Genomic DNA, 23,629 nt, shown 5'->3' on the forward strand with positions numbered 1-23,629 from the left:
CCTTTATCTCACTTTCACATAACATTAATTTTCCCTCACTTTCACCTAAATTTTCCTAACTTTCTCTCATGGTCACCTAACTTTCTTTCACTATCGCCTAAATTTCTCTTGGCTTTATCTTCCTTTCTCTAACTTCTTCTCATTTTCACCTAACTTTAATAAACATTCATTTACCTTTCTCTCACTTTCTCTAATTTCCACTTAACTTTCTCTTTCACCTTTGATGACTTTCTTCAAATATTCTTTAACTTTCTCTTCCCCTCCCCTCATTTTCTCTGACTTTCACTTAATTTTCTATGGCTGTCACCTGACTTTCTTTGATTTTCATTTAATTTTCTCCGACTTTCGCCTAACTTTCTTTGACTTTCACTTAACTTTCTCTGACTCTCACTTAGGTTTCTCTGAATTTCACTTAACTTTATCTGACTTTCACTGGCTTACACTTACCTTTCTCTGACTTTCACTTAACTTTCTCTGACTTTCGCTTAACTTCTCTGACTTTCACTTAGGTTTCTCTGACTCTCACTTAGATTTCTCTGACTTTCACTTAACTTTCTCTGGCTTTCACTTAACTTTCTCTGACTTTCACTTAATTTTCTCTGACTTTCGCTTAACTTTCTCTGACTTTCACTTAGGTTTTTCTGACTCTCACTTAGGTTTCTATGACTTTCTCTGACTTTCACTTAACTTTCTCTGACTTTCACTTAACTTTCTCTGACTTTCACTTAACTTTCTCTGACTTTCACTTAACTTTCTCTGACTTTCACTTAACTTTCTCTGTCTTTCACTTACCTTTCTCTATAAGTTCGTTGAAGCTGGCCACTACCAGACCTTTCCGAACTTGTCTCCCGCTGTCCCATACTTTATACGGGCGCTTCCCCTTCCCCTGTTAAGATAACATTATGTTAGTAATAACATTAGTGATAACATTGTTAGTAATAACATTGTTAGTGATAACATTGTTAGTGATAACATTGTTAGTGATAATATTGTTAATAACGTTAGTGATAACATTGTTAGTGATAAAATTGGTAATAACATTGTTATTAGTGATAATATTAACATTGGGTGTTGGTACTGATAGAAGATGGTCAGTACCTCAGTCATGATAGAAGATGGTCAGTACCTCAGTCATGATAGAAGATGGTCAGTACCTCAGTCATGATGGAAGATGGTCAGTACCTCAGTCATGATAGAAGGTGGTCAGTACCTCAGTCATGATAGAAGGTGGTCAGTACCTCAGTCATGATAGAAGGTGGTCAGTACCTCAGTCATGATAGAAGGTGGTCAGTACCTCAGTCATGATAGAAGGTGGTCAGTACCTCAGTCATGATAGAAGATGGTCAGTACCTCAGTCATGATAGAAGATGGTCAGTACCTCAGTCATGATAGAAGATGGTCAGTACCTCAGTCATGATAGAAGATGGTCAGTACCTCAGTCATGATAGAAGATGGTCAGTACCTCAGTCATGATAGAAGATGGTTAGTACCTCAGTCATGATAGAAGATGGTCAGTACCTCAGTCATGATAGAAGATGGTTAGTACCTCAGTCATGATAGAAGATGGTCAGTACCTCAGTCATGATAGAAGATGGTCAGTACCTCAGTCATGATAGAAGATGGTCAGTACCTCAGTCATGATAGAAGGTGGTCAGTACCTCAGTCATGATAGAAGATGGTCAGTACCTCAGTCATGATAGAAGATGGTCAGTACCTCAGTCATGATAGAAGGTGGTCAGTACCTCAGTCATGATAGAAGGTGGTCAGTACCTCAGTCATGATAGAAGATGGTCAGTACCTCAGTCATGATAGAAGGTGGTCAGTACCTCAGTCATGATAGAAGGTGGTCAGTACCTCAGTCATGATAGAAGGTGGTCAGTACCTCAGTCATGATAGAAGATGGTCAGTACCTCAGTCATGATAGAAGGTGGTCAGTACCTCAGTCATGATAGAAGGTGGTCAGTACCTCAGTCATGATAGAAGGTGGTTAGTACCTCAGTCATGATAGAAGATGGTCAGTACCTCAGTCATGATAGAAGATGGTCAGTACCTCAGTCATGATAGAAGGTGGTTAGTACCTCAGTCATGATAGAAGGTGGTCAGTACCTCAGTCATGATAGAAGGTGGTCAGTACCTCAGTCATGATGGAAGATGGTCAGTACCTCAGTCATGATAGAAGGTGGTGGTCATGATAGAAGATGGTTAGTACCTCAGTCATGATGGAAGATGGTCAGTACCTCAGTCATGATAGAAGGTGGTAGTACCTCAGTCATGATAGAAGATGGTTAGTACCTCAGTCATGAAGAAGATGGTCAGTACCTCAGTCATGATAGAAGATGGTTAGTACCTCAGTCATGATAGAAGATGGTCAGTACCTCAGATGGTCAGTACCTCAGTCATGATAGAAGATGGTAGTACCTCAGTCATGATAGAAGGTGGTCAGTACCTCAGTCATGATAGAAGGTGGTCAGTACCTCAGTCATGGTAGAAGATGGTCAGTACCTCAGTCATGATAGAAGGTGGTCAGTACCTCAGTCATGGTAGAAGATGGTCAGTACCTCAGTCATGATAGAAGGTGGTCAGTACCTCAGTCATGGTAGAAGATGGTCAGTACCTCAGTCATGATAGAAGATGGTCAGTACCTCAGTCATGATAGAAGATGGTCAGTACCTCAGTCATGGTAGAAGATGGTCAGTACCTCAGTCATGATAGAAGATGGTCAGTACCTCAGTCATGATAGAAGATGGTCAGTACCTCAGTCATGATAGAAGATGGTCAGTACCTCAGTCATGGTAGAAGATGGTTAGTACCTCAGTCATGATAGAAGGTGGTCAGTACCTCGGTCATGATAGAAGATGGTCAGTACCTCAGTCATGATAGAAGGTGGTCAGTACCTCAGTCATGATAGAAGATGGTCAGTACCTCAGTCATGATAGGTGGTCAGTACCTCAGTCATGATAGAAGATGGTCAGTACCTCAGTCATGGTAGAAGATGGTCAGTACCTCAGCCATGATAGAAGGGGGTCAGTACCTCAGTCATGGTAGAAGGTGGTCAGTACCTCAGTCATGGTAGAAGATGGTCAGTACCTCAGTCATGATAGAAGATGGTCCGTACCTCAGTCATGATAGAAGGTGGTCAGTACCTCAGTCATGATAGAAGATAGTCAGTACCTCAGTCATGGTAGAAGATGGTCAGTACCTCAGTCATGATAGAAGGTGGTCAGTACCTCAGTCATGATAGAAGGTGGTCAGTACCTCAGTCATGATAGAAGATGGTCAGTACCTCAGTCATGATAGAAGGTGGTCAGTACCTCAGTCATGATAGAAGATGGTTAGTACCTCAGTCATGATAGAAGATGGTTAGTACCTCAGTCATGATAGAAGGTGGTCAGTACCTCAGTCATGATAGAAGGTGGTCAGTACCTCAGTCATGATAGAAGATGGTTAGTACCTCAGTCATGATAGAAGATGGTTAGTACCTCAGTCATGATAGAAGGTGGTCAGTACCTCAGTCATGATAGAAGATGGTTAGTACCTCAGTCATGATAGAAGATGGTTAGTACCTCAGTCATGATAGAAGGTGGTCAGTACCTCAGTCATGATAGAAGGTGGTCAGTACCTCAGTCATGATAGAAGGTGGTCAGTACCTCAGTCATGATAGAAGATGGTCAGTACCTCAGTCATGGTAGAAGATGGTCAGTACCTCAGTCATGATAGAAGGTGGTCAGTACCTCAGTCATGATAGAAGGTGGTCAGTACCTCAGTCATGATAGAAGATGGTTAGTACCTCAGTCATGATAGAAGGTGGTCAGTACCTCAGTCATGATAGAAGGTGGTCAGTACCTCAGTCATGATAGAAGGTGGTCAGTACCTCAGTCATGATAGAAGGTGGTCAGTACCTCAGTCATGATAGAAGGTGGTCAGTACCTCAGTCATGATAGAAGGTGGTCAGTACCTCAGTCATGATAGAAGGTGGTCAGTACCTCAGTCATGATAGAAGGTGGTCAGTACCTCAGTCATGACAGAAGGTGGTCAGTACCTCAGTCATGACAGAAGGTGGTCAGTACCTCAGTCATGATAGAAGATGGTCAGTACCTCAGTCATGATAGAAGGTGGTCAGTACCTCAGTCATGATAGAAGATGGTCAGTACCTCAGTCATGATAGGTGGTCAGTACCTCAGTCATGATAGAAGATGGTCAGTACCTCAGTCATGGTAGAAGATGGTCAGTACCTCAGTCATGATAGAAGGGGGTCAGTACCTCAGTCATGGTAGAAGGTGGTCAGTACCTCAGTCATGGTAGAAGGTGGTCAGTACCTCAGTCATGGTAGAAGATGGTCAGTACCTCAGTCATGATAGAAGATGGTCCGTACCTCAGTCATGATAGAAGGTGGTCAGTACCTCAGTCATGATAGAAGATGGTCAGTACCTCAGTCATGGTAGAAGATGGTCAGTACCTCAGTCATGATAGAAGGTGGTCAGTACCTCAGTCATTATAGAAGATGGTCAGTACCTCAGTCATGATAGAAGATGGTCAGTACCTAAGTCATGATAGAAGGTGGTCAGTACCTCAGTCATGATAGAAGGTGGTCAGTACCTCAGTCATGATAGAAGGTGGTCAGTCCCTCAGTCATGATAGAAGATGGTCAGTACCTCAGTCATGATAGAAGATGGTCAGTACCTCAGTCATGATAGAAGATGGTCAGTACCTCAGTCATGATAGAAGGTGGTCAGTACCTCAGTCATGATAGAAGATGGTCAGTACCTCAGTCATGATAGAAGATGGTCAGTACCTCAGTCATGATAGAAGATGGTCAGTACCTCAGTCATGATAGAAGATGGTCAGTACCTCAGTCATGATAGAAGATGGTCAGTACCTCAGTCATGATAGAAGATGGTCAGTACCTCAGTCATGATAGAAGATGGTCAGTACCTCAGTCATGATAGAAGGTGGTCAGTACCTCAGTCATGATAGAAGATGGTCAGTACCTCAGTCATGATAGAAGATGGTCAGTACCTCAGTCATGATAGAAGATGGTCAGTACCTCAGTCATGATAGAAGATGGTCAGTACTTCAGTCATGATAGAAGGTGGTCAGTACCTCAGTCATGATAGAAGATGGTCAGTACCTCAGTCATGATAGAAGATGGTCAGTACCTCAGTCATGATAGAAGATGGTCAGTACCTCAGTCATGATAGAAGATGGTCAGTACCTCAGTCATGATAGAAGATGGTCAGTACCTCAGTCATGATAGAAGGTGGTCAGTACCTCAGTCATGATAGAAGATGGTCAGTGTGTGTGTGTGTGTGCACTCACCTAGTTGTACTCATCTAGTTGTGGTTGCAGGGGTCGAATCACAGCTCCTGGCCCCGCCTCTTCACTGTCGCTACTTAGGTCACTGTCCCTGGTCCGTGAGCTTTATCATACCTCTTCTTTAAACTACGTATGGTTCCTGCCTCAATTACATCACTTTCCAGACCATTTCACTTCCTAACATCCTGGTGACTCATCTGAGTCTTCAACTTCCAACTGTGACCCCTTGTTGCTGTGTCCCATCTCTGGAACATCCTGTCTTTGTCCACCTTGTCAGTTCCTCTCGGTATTATATATATATATATATATATATATATATATATATATATATATATATATATATATATATATATATAATGTGCATATATATATATGTGTGTGTGTGTGTGTGTGTGTACTCACCTAGTTGTGGTTGCAGGGGTCGTGTCACAGCTTCTGGCCCCGCCTCTTCACTGGTCGCCACTAGGCCACTCTTCCTGCTCCATGAGCTTTATTATACCATCATACCTCTTCTTAATGCTATGTATGGATCCTGCCTCCACTGCATCACTTCCCAGACTATTCCACTTCCTGACAACTCTGTGACTGAAGAAATGCTTCCTAACATCCCTGTAATACATCTGAGTCTTCAACTTCCAACTGTGACCCCTTGTTGCTGTGTCCAATCTTTGGAACATCCTGTCTCTGTCCACCTTGTCGACTCCTCTCAGTATTTTATATGTCGTTATCATATCCCCCTATTTCTCCTGCCTTCCAGTGTCGTCAGGTCGATTTCCCTTAACCTCTCCTCATCCGGGACTAGTCTTGTTGCAAACCTTTGCATTTTCCTCTAGTTTCCTTACGTTCGTGGCTAGGTGTGGGTTCCAAATTGGTGCTGCATACTCCAATATGGGCCTAACGTACACGGTGTACAGGGTCCTGAACGATTCCTTATTGAGATATCGGAATGCTGTTCTGAGGTTTGCTAGACGCCCATATGCTGCAGCAGTTATTTGGTTGATGTGCACTTCAGATGTGCTCGGTGTTATACTCACCCCAAGATCTTTTTCCTTGAGTGAGGTTTGTAGTCTCTGGCCCCCTAGACTGTAATCTGTCTGCGGTCTTCTTTGCCATTCTCCAATGTTCATGACTTTACACTTGGTGGGATTGAACTCCAGAAGCCAGTTCCTGGACCAGGCCTGCAGCCTGTCCAGATCCTTCTGTAGTTCTGCCTGGTCCTCGTCCGATTGGATTCTTTTCATCAACTTCACATCTGCAAACAGGGACACTTCAGAGTCTATTCCTTCAGTCATGTTCACAAATACCAGAAACAGCACTGGTCCTAGGACTGACCCCTGCGGAACCCCGCTCGTCACAGGCGCCCACTCTGACACCTCGCCACGTACCATGACTCGCTGTTGTCTTCCGACAGGTATTCCCTGATCCACTGCAGTGCCTTCCCTGTTATACCTGCCTGGTCCTCCAGCTTTTACACTATTTTCTTGTGTGGAACTGTGTCAAAAGCCTTCTTACAGTCCATGAAAATGCAATCTACCCATCCCTCTATCTCTCTTTTGTCTTACTGCTGTCACCTTGTTGTAGAAGTCCAGGAGGTCCATGACACAGGATTTCCCATCCCTGAAACCGTGCTGGTTGTTATGTATAAGGTCATTCCTTTCTAGTTGCTCCACCACTCTTCTGATAATCTTCTCCATGACTTTGTATACTATACATGTCAGTGACACTGGTTTGCAGTTTAATGCTTCGTGTCTGTCTCATTTTTTAAAAACTGAGACTACATTTGCTGTCTTCCATACCTCAGGTAGTCGCCCTGTTTCGATAGATGTGTTTAAGGTTGTTAATGGTACACACAGCATCTCGGCTCTCTCAGAACCCATGGAAAGATGTCCGGTCCCATCGCCTTTGAAGTATCTAGTTCACTTAGCAGCCTCTTCACTTCTTCCTCGGCTGTATGTATTGTGTCTCGCACTTAGTGGTGTACCCCACCACTTTGTGTTTCAGGAGTCGTTTATGTCTCCATTGCGAATACTTCTTTGAATTTCATATTGAGCTCCTAACAAACTTCAAGGTCTTTTCTTGTCAACTCCCCTCCTTTCTTTCTCATCCTGATTACCTGGTCTTTGACTGTTTTCTTCCTGATGTGACTGTACAACAGCTGCAGGTCAGACTTGGCTTTCACTGCTATGTCATTTTCTTATTGTCATTGGGTTTCTCTCCTTACCTGTGCATATTCATTTCTCGCTCTTCAACTACTCCCCTTGTTCTCCTGGGTCCTTTGCATTCTATACTTCTTCAATTATCTAGCGCACTTGGTTTTTTGCCTCTCTACACCTTCACATGAACCAAAGGCTCGTCCTGGCCTTCTCATTAGGTCTATTGGCCTTGGCTACAAACCTCTCCTCCGTTTCCTTGCATATTGTTTTCACATATTCCATCATCTCATTTACGGTTTTCACTGCTAGTTCTCTGTCCCACTGGACCTCGTGCAGGAAATTCCTCATTCCTGTGTAGTCCCCTGTCTTGTAGTTTGCCTTCATTCTTCTTGCCCTTCCTGCTTCCCTCTCTACTTGTAACTCTACTATGTATTCGTAGTTTGGAACCACGTGATCATTAGCTTCGTGGGGTCTTATCTGCACTGCTCAAGGTGAATACTAGGTCCAGTCTTGCTGGTTCATCCTCTGCCCTTTCTCTGGTAGTCTCCTTAACGTGTTGTTACAGGAGGTTTTCCAATACCATCTCCATCTTAGCCCTCCAAGTTTCTGGGCCCCCATGTGGCTCCAAGTTCTCCCAATTGATTTCCACGTGGTTGAAGTCACCCATAATCAGCAGCTTTGCCCTGCTCGCATGAGCCCTTCTGGCCACTTCAGCCAGTGTGTCAACCATCGCTCTGTTACTCTCATCATATTCTTGCCTTGGCCTCCTGCTGTTCTGTGGTGGGTTATACATCGCTGCAATTACCACCTTGGGACCTCCAGACTGAAGTGTTCCTATTATGTAGTCTCCTGCTTCTCCTCTGTCTCCTCTCTCCTGCTCATCAAAATCCCATTGGTTTTTGATAAGCAGTGCCACTCCTCCACCCCCTTTGTTTCCCCTGTCTTTCCTCAGGATCTGATATCCTGTTGGAAAGATGGCATCTGTTATCATTCTTGAGTGTGTTTGAGTTTGTGTGTGTGTACTTACCTAACTGTAGTTGCAAGGATCGAGTCGTAGTTCCTGGCCCCACCAGGAGTGTGTGTGTGTACTCATATTTGTGGTTGCAGGGGTCGAGGCATAGCTCCTGGCCCGCCTCTTCACTAGTCACTCCCAAGTCCACTCTCTCCTGCTCCACGAGCTATATCATACCTCTCGGTATATTATATGTCGTTATGTTTCCCACTATCTCTCCTGTCCTCCAGTGTCGTCAGGTCGATTCCCGTAACTTCTCCTGGTTGGACAAACCCCTCGGCTCCGGGACGAGTCTTGTTTCAAACCTTTACACTTTCTCTAATTTCTTGACGTGCTTAACCAGGTGTGGGTTCCATACTGGTGCTGCATACTCCAATATGGCCCTGACATACACAGTGTACAGTGTCGTGAATGTCTCCTTACTTAGATATCAAAAATTTGTTCTTAGATTTGCCAGGCGCCCATATGCTGCAGCAGTTAATTGGTTTATGTGTGCCTCAGGAGATGTGCTCTTGATGATGCTTAGCCCAAGATCCTTTTAAGAACATAAGGAACAAGAACAAAGAAGGAATACTACATCAGGCCTACTGGCCAATGTGAGGCAGATCTAATTCTCCTACCGGCTTAAGCCAACGCCCTAACCTAGTCATGTCAGGTCACGTTTACTTTAGGAAGGAGCACGGCATCTGACCTAATAGCACAAACTAGACAGGTCCAACTCATACCCACCCACACCCACTCATGTATTTATCTAACCTATTTTTAAAATTACACAACGTCTTAGCTTCTATGACGGTACTCGGGAGTTTGTTCCACTCATCCACAACTCTATTACCAAACCAGTGCTTTCCTATATCCTTCCTGAATCTGAATTTTTCCGACTTAAAGACATTGCTGCGAGTCCTGTCTAAGCTAGTTATTTTTAGCACACTATTTATATCCCCTTTATTTATTCCTCTTTTCCATTTATACACCTCAATCATACCCCTTCCTTAATTCTACGCCTTTCTAGAGAGTGCAGATTCAGGGCCTCAGTCTATCCTCACAGGGAAGATTTCTGATACATGGGATCATCTTTGTCATCCTCCTCTGTACGTTTTCCAGAGCATTTATATCCATTCTGTAATACAGTGACCAGAACTGAGCAGCATAGTCTAAATGAGGCCTAACCAAGGATATATATAGTTGAAGAACAACCTGAGGACTTCTATTATTTATACTTCTAGATATGAAGCCAAGGATTCTGTTAGCTTTATTGCGAACACTAATGCACTGTTGTCTTGGTTTTAGATTACTGCTAACCAGAACTCCTAAATCCTTTTGCAATCAGTAATATTAAGATCTACATTATTTAGTTTATATGTGGCATGGTTATTTAACTGTCCAACATTTAGAACTTTGCATGTGTCTATATTAAACTGCATCTGCCACTTCTCCGACCATTGCATCAGTCTATTCAAATCATCCTGGAGTGCTCTAGTGTCCTCATTAGAATGAATTGGACGGCCTATTTTGGTGTCATCAGCAAATTTGCTTATGTCGCTATTTATTCCCTCATCTATGTCGTTTATGTAAATTGTGAACAACAATGGGCCCAACACTGACCCTTGTGGAACACCGCTTGTGACGTGCCCCCATTCTGATTTCTCCCCATTTATGCAACTCTCTGCTGCCTATTTGTCAGCCATGCCTCTACCCAGGAAAAAAATTCTCCTATTTCGTGTGCTTTAAGTTTCCTCAATAACCTCTGATGTGGAACTCTGTCGAAGCCTTACTGAAGTCCATATACACAATATCATATTCATTACCATGATCTACCTCCTCAAACACCTTAGTGAAAAAAGTTAGTAAATTCGTAAGACAGGAACGCCCCTTTGTAAAACCGTGTTGAGATTCATTAATCAATCTGTGCCTGTCAAGATGGCTACGAATTGCTTCGGCAATTGATTCCATAAATTTTCCCACTATGGAGGTAAGGCTTATTGGTCTATAGTTCGAAGACAAGGACCTGTCACCTGCCTTGTAAATAGGTATTACATTTGCCATTTTCCACTTATCAGGCATTATGCCAGTTTGTGGTGATATGTTAAAAAGATTAGCCAAAGGTATGCTAAGTTCCTCTTTACATTCCTTTAACACCCTTGCAAACAGTTCGTCAGGACCTGGGGATTTGTTAGGTTTTAGTTTCTCTATTTGTCTGAGGACCATGTCACTAGTTACCACAATCGCACATAGTTTATTATTATCCTGTTCTACATAATCTATTATTTCTGGAATTTCCCCAGTATCTTTTTTAGCAAAAACCGAGAGGAAGTAAGTGTTGAGAATTTCACACTTATCCTTATCACTGTCAGTGATCTGACCAGAGTAACTCTTAAGTGGGCCAATCTTGTCCCTAATCTTACTTCTGTATACCTGAAAGAACCCTTTTGGGTTAGTCTTTGAATCCCTTGCGACCTTAGCCTCATAATCCCTTTTTGCTTTTCTTATTCCTTTTTTGTTAAATATCTCTTTAATTGAATATATTGATTTCTTAACTGCCCATTCCCTCTTTTGATGTGCCTATATATGCCTCTCTTTTGACCAGTGAGATGTTTTAATGTATTGTTTAGCCATTTGGGATTATTTTTGCTAGATCTAATTTCCCTCCTCAGAACAAAAGTTTTTCTCGAGTAAGTTTTGCAGCTTTTGACCTCTTAGATTGTACTCTGCCGTCTTTCTCTGTCCTTCCCCAAACTTCATAATTTTGCTGGAGTTAAACTACAGGAGCCATTTGCCAGACCAGGCTTGCAGCCTGTCCAGATACCCTTGAAGGCTTACTTGATCCTTGTCCACTTGTATTCTTCTCATTAGCTTCATATTGTCTGCAAATAAGGACACCCTTCCATCATATCATTCACATATACAAGAAACAGCACCAGACCTAGGACTGACCCTTGTTAAACCTCACTTGACACATGCACCCTCTATGACACTATTTCGTACCAATACACGTTGTTTCCTTCCTGTCAGGTATTTCCTGATCCATTGCAGTAGTTTCCTTGCTATTCCTGCCTCCTCTCATAGCTTTTCAACTAGTATCTTGTGTGGTACTGCCTAAAGCCTTCTTGCAGTTCAAGAAGATGCAATTTACCTACCCCTCTGGAACTCCAACAGGTTTCTGATAAAGGATTTCCCCTCACTGAAACCATGTTGGTTATCTTGTATAAGCTCATTCCTTTCTAGGTGATCCACTACTCTTCTGATAATCTCCTTAACTTTACATACTATACATGTCAGTGACACTGCTCTGAAATTTAGTCCAGCCTGTCCGTCTCCTTTCTTAAAAATTGGGACTACATTTGCTGTCTTCCATATCTTGGGTAGTTGAACTGTTTAGATAGAGTTGTTGAAGATTGTTGTTAGAGGAATATACAGTGCCTCTGCTCCCTCTGTCAGGATCCAAGAAAAGATATCTGGGCCCACTGCTTTCGAGGTATCTAGGTCACCTAACAGTTTCTTCACCTCTTCGGTTGTGTGCAGTGTGTTTAGCACTTGCTGGTGCACCCTACCACCTAGGTTTGCTAGAAACCTCTGTCTCCACTGTGAATACCTCCCTCAGTCGTGAGCTGAGCTCCTCACATATTTCCTGGTCGCTCCCTGTCAGTTCCCTCTTTCTTTCCTCAGCCTAATTACCTGGTCCTTGACGGTTATCCTCCTGATGTGGCTGTGTAACAACATTGGGTTAGATTTGGCATTTGATGCTGTGCCATTCTCATATTGCCACTGGGCCTCCTTATGCATATCAATTTCTGGATCTTCACCTCATCTTGCTTTCCTGGGTCATTTGCCTTCTATACATTTTCCATGCTCTTGCATACTTAGCTTTGGCTTCTCCACACCTCTGGGTAAACCATGGGCTCCTGGTCTTCCCTTCTCCTCAAAAGTCCATTCGTTCTGATGAGCAGTGCAACTCCTCCTCCCCATCTGATCCTCCTGTCTTTTCTCAGGATCTGTTATCCAGATGGGAAGGTCACATCTGTTATCACCCCTGTGAGCTTCGGTTTTGTGAGTACTATGATGTTTGAGGATGCCTCAGTGATTCTTTCCTGCCACTCATCACTCTTATTTATTTCATCTGTATTGGTATACCATACCTTCAGCTTCCCTTTTAGAACTGTGTTCAGAAGGGTAGGAGAGGTTGGTGCAGGTTGAGGGTGTGGTAAACAGGGATGAACAATATGGTAGACTGGTGTTGTGGTGGTATAAGTGCTGGGGTGGGGGGGACTCTGGGTGTGCTTTCTTTCTGGTTATTGTGTTTGGCATGGGTTGGTAGGGGTAGAGGGAATGCTGTGGGTGGTTTTGTGGGCAGTTTTTTTTTTTTGTTGGTCCCCCGAGGCTGAGTTCCCCAATCTATCGGTACCTGCTCTGTCTTCCCTTATTGTCTCTGGTGCCTTCTTACTCTCTCAGATGTTCCCATTCTTTTCGTTTTCTATCACAGTCAAGGTACACTCTGGTATATTGGGGAATGTTTTAACCTTGTGTGTGTGTGTTTGTGTGTGTGTGTGTGAATGTGGTGTATGTTCAAGTCTATTACTAAATAATAATAATAATAATAATAGTAACAACAATAATAACAGCAATAATAATAATCAACATTATAAACACATCAACATCAGAGTAGGTTAGAAAAGTCCTCAAAAATCCCACTTAATTAAAAATTGTGGTAGAACAGGCATTCTTAATGGCACTCTTAATGGCACTCCTCACACACTTTCTACCTATGAACCAAAACTATTGAATAGGCCTGGGAAAATAGGCCCAAAATAGGCCTGTGTCCACCAATGTAAGAAGAGGAGGCACATTTTACTTATGGTGAAAGGGAAAAAAATAAGTATGGCTTTTTTATTAATAAAAATCAAGAAAGTGGGGAAAAAGTGTCGAAAATGGGTGAAAAAGTGTCGAAAATGGGTGAAAAAGTGTCGAAAATGGGTGAAAAAGTGTCGAAAATGGGTGAAAAGGTGGCGAAAAGAAGGTGAAAAGATGGCGAAAAGAAGGTGGAAAGATGGCAAAAAGGTGGCAAAAAGGTGAAAAGATGGCAAAAAGGTGAAAAAGGTGGCAAAAAGATGGCGAAAAGAAGGTGGAAAGATGGCAAAAAAGCGAAAAGGTGGCGAAAAGGTGGAAAGATGGCGAAAAGGTGGCGAAAAGGTGAAAAGGTGGCAAAAAGGTGGCGAAAAGAAGGTGAAAAGATGGCGAAAAAATGGCGAAAAGGTGAAAAGATGGCGAAAATGTGGAAAGGTGGCAAAAAGGTGGCGAAAAGGTGAAAAGATGGCGAAAAGGTGAAAAGATGGCGAAAAGGTGGCGAAAAGGTGAAAAGATGGCGAAAAGGTGAAAAAGTGACAAAAAGGTGGCGAAAAGAAGGTGAAAAGATGGCGAAGAGAAGGTGAAAAGGTGGTGTAGTGAAAAGGTGGCGAGAAGAAGGTGAAAAGGTGGCGAAAACGAGAAAAGGTGGAGAGAAGAGGGTGAAAAGGTGGCGAGAAGGCGAAAAAGTGGCACATTTCTGCTGTTGTAATTAGAAAATGGAAATACACCAGAAAATACAACAGAAAGATACAGGAAAATACATAATGTATACACATAAATTACAGAGAATACATGAAAATACAAGATACAGTTATAATACAGGAAATTACTAGAGAATACAGTAGGAATACAAGGAATTACTGGAATATAGAAAATGCAAGATATACACAAAATATACAGCAAATACAGCGGAAAAAAGGGAGATTTCAGGGAAATAGATTAATATACAGCAACATACACAATACATAATAAATTGAGAATGGAACATGCCAGTGTGGCCCAGGAGCTGCAACTCAACCACCCTGGAAAGTTTAGATGAATACATGCTTCACTATATATTGTATTGCGTTGTATTAGTGTATTGTCGTTGTAGTGGGATGTTGTATTTTGTTGAACTTGTATGATAATGTGTTGTATTTTGTTGTAGTTGGTTGTATGATAATGTGTTGTTGTTGTATGACGTAGGGAGTTGTATGATACAGTGTTGCATAATACAGTGTGGTGTTGTATAATACAATGTGTTGTTGTATAATACAGTGTGTTGTTGTATAATACTGTGTTGTTGTATAATACAATGTGTTGTATAATACAATGTGTTGTTGCATAATACAATGTGTTGTATAATACAATGCGTTGCTGCATAATACTGTGTGTTGTTGTAAAATACAATGTGTTGTTGTATAATACAATGTGTTGTATAATACAATGTGTTGTTGTATAATAAAATGTGTTGTTCTATAATACTGTGTGTTGTTGTATAATACAATGTGTTGTTGTATAATACAATGTGTTGTTGTATAATACAATGTGTTGTTGTATAATACAATGTGTTGTTGTATAATACAATGTGTTGTTGTATAATACTGTGTGTTGTTGTATAATACAATGTGTTGTTGTATAATACAATGTGTTGTTGTATAATACAATGTGTTGTTGTATAATACAATGTGTTGTTGTATAATACAATGTGTTGTTGTATAATATTGCGTGACGTTGTATAAAACAATGTGTCGTTGTATAATACAATGTGTTGTTGTATAATACTGTGTGACGTTGTATAATACAATGTGTTGTTGTATAATACAATGTGTTATTGTATAATACAATGTGTTGTATAATACAATGTGTTGTTGTATAATACAATGTGTTGTTGTATAATACAACGTGTTGTTGTATAATACAATGCGTTGTTGTATAATACAATGTGTTGTATAATACTGTGTGTTGTTGTATAATACAACGTGTGCTTGTATAATACAATGTGTTGTATAATACTGTGTGTTGTTGTATAATACTGAGTGTTGTTGTATAATACTGAGTGTTGTTGTATAATACAATGTGTTGTTGTATAATACAATGTGTTGTTGTATAATACAATGTGTTGTTGTATAATACAATGTGTTATTGTATAATACAATGTGTTGTTGTATAATACAATGTGTTGTTTATAATACTGTGTTATTGTATAATACATTGTGTTGTTGTATAATACAATGTGTTGATGTATAATGCTGTATGTTGTTGTATAATACAATGTGTTGTTGTATAATACAATGTGTTGTTGTATAATACAATGTGTTGTTGTATAATGCTGTGAGTTGTTGTATAAAACAATGTGTTGTTGTATAATACTGTGTGTTGTTGTATAATACAATGTGTTGTTGTATAATACTGTGTGTTGTATAATACAATGTGTTGTTGTATAATACTGTGTGTTGTTGTATAATACAATGTGTTGTTGTATAATGCTGTGTGTTGTTGTATAATGCTGTGTGTTGTTGTATAATACAATGTGTTGTATAATACAATGTGTTGTTGTATAATACAATGTGTTGTTGTATAATGCTATGTGTTGTTGTATAATACAATGTGTTGTTGCATAATACTGTGTGTTGTTGTATAATACATTGTATTGTTGTATAATACAATGTGTTGTTGTATAATACAATGTGTTGTATAATACAATGTGTTGTTGTATAATACAATGTGTTGCTGTATAATACAATGTGTTGTTGTATAATACTGTGTTATATAATACAATGTGTTGTTGTATAATACAATGTGTTGTATAATACAATGTGTTGTATAATACTGTGTGTTGTTGTATAATACAATGTGTTGTTGTATAATACAATGTGTTGTTGTATAATACAATGTGTTGTTGTATAATACAATGTGTTGCTTTATAATACAATGTGTTGTTATATAATACAATGTGTTGTTGTATAATATTGTGTGTTGTTGTATAATACAATGTGTTATTGTATAATGCTGTGTGTTGTTGTATAATACTGTGTGTTGTTGTATAATACAATGTGTTGTTGTATAATACTGTGTGTTGTTGAATAATACAATGTGTTGTTGTATAATACAATGTGTTGTTGTATAATACAATGTGTTGTTGTATAATACAATGTGTTGTATAATACTGTGTGTTGTATAATACAATGTGTTGTTGTATAATACTGTGTGTTGTTGTATAATGCAATGTGTTGTTGTATAATACAGTGTGTTGCTATATAATACAATTTGTTGTTGTATAATACAATGTGTTGTTGTATAATACAATGTGTTGTTGTATAATACAATGTGTTGTTGTGTAATACAATGTGTTGTTGTATAATACAATGTGTTTTTTGTATAATACAATGTGTTGTTGTATAATACTGTGTGTTGTTGTATAATACAATGTGTTGTTGTATAATACAATGTATTCTTGTATAATACAATGTGTTGTATAATACAATGTGTTGTTGTATAATACAATGTGTTGTTCTATAATACTGTGTGTTGTTGTATAATACTGTGTGTTGTTGTATAATACAATGTGTTGTTGTATAATACTGTGTGTTGTTGTATAATACAAAGTGTTATTATATAATACAATGTGTTGTATAATACAATGTGTTGTTGTATAATACAATGTGTTGTTGTATAATACTGTGTGTTGTTGTATAATACAATGTGTTATTATATAATACAATGTGTTGTATAATACAATGTGTTGTTGTATAATACTGTGTGTTATTGTATAATACAATGTGTTGTTGTATAATACAATGTGTTGTTGTTCTATAATACAATGTGTTGTTGTATAATACTGTGTGTTGTTGTATAATACAATGTGTTGTTGTATAATACTGTGTGTTGTTGTATAATACAATGTGTTGTTGTTGTATAATACAATGCGTTGTTGTATAATACTGTGTGTTGTTGTATAATACAATGTGTTGTTGTATAATACAATGTGTTGTTGTATAATACAATGTGTTGTTGTATAATACTGTGTGTTGTTGTATAATACAATGTGTTGTTGTATAATACAATGTGTTGTTGTATAATACAATGTGTTGTTGTATAATACTGTGTGTTGTTGTATAATACAATGTGTTGTTGTATAATACTGTGTGTTGTTGTATAATACAATGTGTTGTTGTATAATACTGTGTGTTGTTGTATAATACAATGTGTTGTTGTATAATACAATGTGTTTTTGTATAATACAATGTGTTGTATAATACAGTGTGTTGTATAATACAATGTGTTGTTGTATAATACTGTGTGTTGTTGTATAATACAATGTGTTGTTGTATAATACAATGTGTTGTTGTATAATACAATGTGTAGTTGTATAATACAATGTGTTGTATAATACAATGTGTAGTTGTATAATACAATGTGTTGTATAATACTATGTGTTGTTGTATAATACTGTGTTATTGTATAATACAATGTATTGTTGTATAATACAATGTTATTGTATAATACAATGTATTGTTGCATAATACAATGTCTTGTATAATACTGTGTTGTTGTATAATACAATGTGTTGTATAATACTTTGACTTGTTGTATAATACAATGTGTTGTTGTATAATACAATGTGTTGTTGTATAATACAATGTGTCGTTGTATAATACAATGTGTAGTTATATAATACAATGTGTTGTATAATACTATGTGTTGTTGCATAATACAATGTGTTGTTGTATAATACAATATGTTGTATAATACTTTGAATTGTTGCATAATACAATGTGTTGTTGCATATTACAGTGTGTTGTTGTATAATACAATGTGATGTTGTATAATTCAATGTGTTGTTGTATAATACAATTTGTTGTTGTATAGTACTGTGTGTTGTTGTATAATACAATGCGTTGTGTAATACTGTGTGTTGTTGTATAATACAATGTGTTGTTGTATAATATAATGTATTGTTTTATAATACAATGTGTTGTTGTATAATACAATGTGTTGTATAATACTGTGTGTTGTTGTATAATACAATGTTTAGTTGTATAATACAATGTGTTGTATAAACTGTGTGTTGTTGTATAATACAGTGAGTTGTTGTATAATACAATGTGTTGCAGTATAATACAGTGTGTTGTTGTATAATACAATGTGTTGTTGTACAATACTGTGTGTTATTGTATAATACAATGTGTTGTTGTATAATACTGTGTTATTCTATAATACACTGTGTTGTATAATACAATGTGTTGTATAATACAATGTGTTGATGTATAATACTCTGGATTGTTGTATAATACAATGTGTTGTTGTATAATGGTGTGTGTTGTTGTATAATACAACGTGTTGTTGTATAATGATGTGTGTTGTTGTATAATACAATGTGTTCTTGTATAATACTGGGTGTTGTTGTATAATACAATGTGTTGTTATATAATGCTGTGTGTTGTTGTATAATACAATGTGTTGATGTATAATACTGTGGGTTGTTGTATAATACAATGTGTTGTTGTATAATGCTGTGTGTTGTTGTATAATACAATGTGTTGATGTATAATACTGTGGGTTGTTGTATAATACAATGTGTTGATGTATAATACAATGTGTTGCATAATACTGTGTGTCGTTGTATAATACAATGTGTTGTTGTATAATACAATGTGTTGTTGTATAATACAATGTGTTGTTGTATAATATAATGTATTGTTTTATAATACAATGTGTTGTTGTATAATACTGTGTGTTGTTGTATAATACAATGTGTTGTATAATACAATGTGTTGTTGTATAATACTGTGTGTTGTTGTATAATACAATGTGTTGTACAATACTGTGTGTTGTTGTATAATACAATGTGTTGTTGTATAATACAAAGTGTTGTTGTATAATACTGTGTGTTGTTGTATAATACAATGTGTTGTTGTATAATACAATGTGTTGTTGTATAATACAATGTGTTGTTGTATAATACAATGTGTTGTTGTATAATACTGTGTGTTGTTGTATAATACAATGTGTTGCTGTAATGCTGTGTGTTGTTGTATAATACAATGTGTTGTTGTATAATACAATGTGTTGTTGTATAATACAATGTGTTGTTGTACAATACAATGTGTTGTTGTATAATACAATGTGTTGTTGTATAATACAATGTGTTGTACAACAACACATTGTATTATACAACACATTGTATTATACAACAACACATTGTATTATACAACAACACATTGTATTGTACAACAACACATTGTATTATACAACACATTGTATTATACAACAACACATTGTATTATACAACAACACACAGCATTACAGCAACACATTGTATTATACAACAACACATCGTATTATACAACAACACACAGTATTGTACAACAACACATTGTATTATACAACAACACATTGTATTATACAACACACAGTATTATACCACAGCACATTGTATTATACAACAACACATTGTATTATACAAGAACACATTGTATTTTACAACAACACTCAGCATTATACAGCAAAACATTGTGTTATACAACAACACACAGTATTATTCAAAACACATTGTATTATACAACAACACATTGTATTATACAAGAACACATTGTATTATACAACAACACATTGTATTATACAACAACACATTGTATTATACAACAACACATTGTATTATACAACAACACATTGTATTGTACAACAACACATTGTATTATACAATACAATGTGTTGTTGTATAATACAATGTGTTGTTGTATAATACAATGTGTTGTTGTATAATACAATGTGTTGTTGTATAATACTGTATGTTGTATAATACAATGTGTTGTTGTATAATACAATGTGTTGTTGTATAATACAATGTGCTGTTGTATAATACTGTGTTGTTGTATAATACAATGTGTTGTTGTATAATACAATGTGCTGTTGTACAATACTGTGTGTTGTTGTATAATACGATGTGTTGTTGTATAATACAATGTGCTGTTGTATAATACTGTGTGTTGTTGTATAATACAATGTGTTGTTGTATAATACAATGTGCTGTTGTATAATACAATGTGTTGTATAATACATTGTGCTTTTGTATAATACAATGTGTTGTTGTATAATACAATGTGTTGTTGTATAATTCTGTGTGTTGTTGTATAATACAATGTGTTGTATAAAACAAAGTGTTGTTGTATAATACTGTGTGTTGTTGTATAATACAATGTGTTGTTGTATAATACTGTGTGTCGTTGTATAATACAATGTGTTGTATAATACAATGTGTAGTTGTATAATACAATGTGTTGTATAATATTATTTGTTGTATAATACAATGTGTTGTATAATACAATGTGTTGTATAATACAATGTGTTGTTGTATAATCCAATGTGTTGTTGTATAATACAATGTGTTGTATAATACAATGTGTTGTTGTATAATCCTCTGTGTTGTTGTATAATACTCTGTGTTGTTGTATAATACAATGTGTTGTTGTATAATACAATGTGTTGTATAATACTGTGTGTCGTTGTATAATACAATGTGTTATTGTATAATACTGTGTGTTGTTGTATAATACAATGTGTAGTTGTATAATACAATGTGTTGTATAATACTATGTGTTGTATAATACAATGTGTTGTATAATACAATGTGTTGTTGTATAATACAATGTGTTGTTTTATAATACAATGTGTTGTTGTATAATACAGTGTGTTGTTGTATAATACAATGTGTTGTATAATACAATGTGTTGTTGTATAATACAATGTGTTGTTGTATTATACAGTGTGTTGTTGTATAATACAATGTGTTGTATAATACTATGTGTTGTTGTATTATACAGTGTGTTGTTGTATAATACAATGTGTTGTATAATACTATGTGTTGTTGTATTATACAGTGTGTTGTTGTATAATACAATGTGTTGTTGCATAATACAATGTCTTGTATAATACTGTGTGTTGTTGTATAATACTTTGAATTGTTGCATAATGCAATGTGTTGTTGTATATTACAGTGTGTTGTTGTATAATACAATGTGATGTTGTATAATACAATGTGATGTTGTATAATACAATGTATTGTTGTATAATACAATGTGTTGTTGTATAATACAATGTGTTGTATAAACTGTGTGTTGTTGTATAATACAGTGAGTTGTTGTATAATACAATGTGTTGCAGTATAATACAGTGTGTTGTTGTATAATGCAATGTGTTGTTGTATAATACAGTGTTGTATAATACTATTGTTGTATAATACAGTGTTATATAATATTGTGTTGTTGTATAATACAATGTGTAGTTGTATAATACAATGTGTTGTTGTATAATACTGTGTGTTGTTGTATAATACAATGTGTTGTATAATACTGTGTGTTGTTGTATAATACAATGTGTTGTTGTATAATACAATGTGTTGTATAATACTGTGTGTTGTTGTATAATACAATGTGTTGTATAATACTGTGTGTTGTTGTATAATACAATGTGTTGTTGTATAATACTGTGTGTTGTTGTATAATACAATGTGCTGTATAATACTGTGTGTTGTTGTATATTACTGTGTGTTGTTGCATAATACAATGTGTTGTATAATACTGTGTGTTGTTGTATAATACAATGTGTTGTTGTATAATACTGTGTGTTGTTGTATAATACTGTGTTGTTGTTTAATACAATGTATTGTTGTATAATACAATGTGTTCTATAATACTGTGTGTTGTTGTATAATACAATGTGTTGTTGTATAATACTGTGTGTTGTTGTATAATACAATGTGCTGTATAATACTTTGTGTTGTTGTATATTACTGTGTGTTGTTGTATAATACAATGTGTTGTTGTATAATACAATGTGTTGTTGTATAATACAATGTGTTGTTGTATAATACAATGTGTTGTATAATACTGTGTGTTGTTGTATAATACAATGTGTTGTTGTATAATACTGTGTGTTGTATAATACTGTGTTGTTGTATAATACAATGTGTTGTATAATACTGTGTGTTGCTGAATAATACAATGTGTTGTTGTATAATACAACGTGTTGTATAATACTGTGTTGTATAATACAATGTGTTGTATAATACAATGTTTAGTTGTATAATACAATGTGTTGTATAATACTGTGTGTTGTTGTATAATACAGTGTGTTGTATAATACAATGTGTTGTAGTATAATACAGTGTGTTGTTGTATAATACAATGTGTTGTTGCATAATACAGTGTTGTATAATACTCTGTATTGTATAATACAATGTGTTGCTGTATAATACAAAGTGTTGTTGTATAATACAAAGTGCTGTTGTATAATACAATGTGTTGCTGTATAATACTGTGTTGTTGTATAATACAATGCGTTGTATAATACAATGTGTTGTTGTATAATACAATGTGTTGCTGTATAATACTGTGTGTTGTATAATACAATGTGTTGTTGTATAATACTGTGTGTTGTTGTATAATGTGTCGTTGTATAATACAATGTGCTGTTGTATAATGCTGTGTGTTGTTGTAGAATACAATGTGTTGTATAATACAATGTGTTGCTGTATAATACTGTGTGTTGTTGTATAATACAATATGTTGTTGTATAATACTGTGTGTTGTTGTATAATACAATGTGTTGTTGTACAATACAATGTGTTGTTGTATAATACTGTGTGTTGTTGTATAATACAATGTGTTGTTGTATAATACTGTGTGTTGTTGTTTAATACTGTGTGTTGTTGTATAATACAATATGTTGCTGTATAATACAATGTGTTGTTGTATAATACAATGTGTTGTTGTATAATACTGTGTGTTGTTGTATAATACAATGTGTTGTTGTATAATACTGTGTGTTGTATAATACTGTGTGTTGTTGTATAATACAATGTGTTGCTGTATAATACAATGTTTTGTTGTATAATACAATGTGTTGTTGTATAATACTGTGTGTTGTTGTATAATACTGTGTGTTGTTGTATAATACAATGTGTTGTATAATACTGTGTGTTGTTGTATAATACTGTGTGTTGTATAATACAATGTGTTGTTGTATAATACAATGTGTTGTTGTATAATACTGTGTGTTGTTGTATAATACTGTGTGTTGTATAATACAATGTGTTGTTGTATAATACAATGTGTTGTTGTATAATACAATGTGTTGTTGTATAATCCTGTGTGTTGTTGTATAATACAATGTGTTGTATAATACAATGTGTTGTTGTATAATACAATGTATTATTGTATAATACAATATGTTGTATAATACAATGTGTTGTTGTATAATACTGTGTGTTGTATAATGCTGTGTGTTGTTGTATAATACATTGTGTTGTTGTATAATACAATGTGTT

The 23,629-nt window shown here is 36.5% G+C and overlaps 1 protein-coding gene across 6 annotated transcripts in view; it reads right to left on the reverse strand.

Moving 5' to 3' along the window:
• Drep2 (DNA fragmentation factor-related protein 2) overlaps nucleotides 1-23,629 on the reverse strand; it is a 285,668-nt gene that overhangs the window by 254,935 nt on the left and 7,104 nt on the right. For all 6 annotated transcript variants that reach the window (XM_053798008.2, XM_053798009.2, XM_053798010.2 and 3 more), the window contains one exon: nucleotides 793-886. In XM_053798008.2, the coding sequence (XP_053653983.1) occupies nucleotides 793-886 (94 nt within the window). The remainder of the gene's footprint in view (nucleotides 1-792; nucleotides 887-23,629) is intronic.

This window comes from Cherax quadricarinatus, chromosome 93 (genome assembly GCF_038502225.1).
Source record: "Cherax quadricarinatus isolate ZL_2023a chromosome 93, ASM3850222v1, whole genome shotgun sequence".
In the NCBI taxonomy this organism is placed as follows: domain Eukaryota; kingdom Metazoa; phylum Arthropoda; class Malacostraca; order Decapoda; family Parastacidae; genus Cherax; species Cherax quadricarinatus.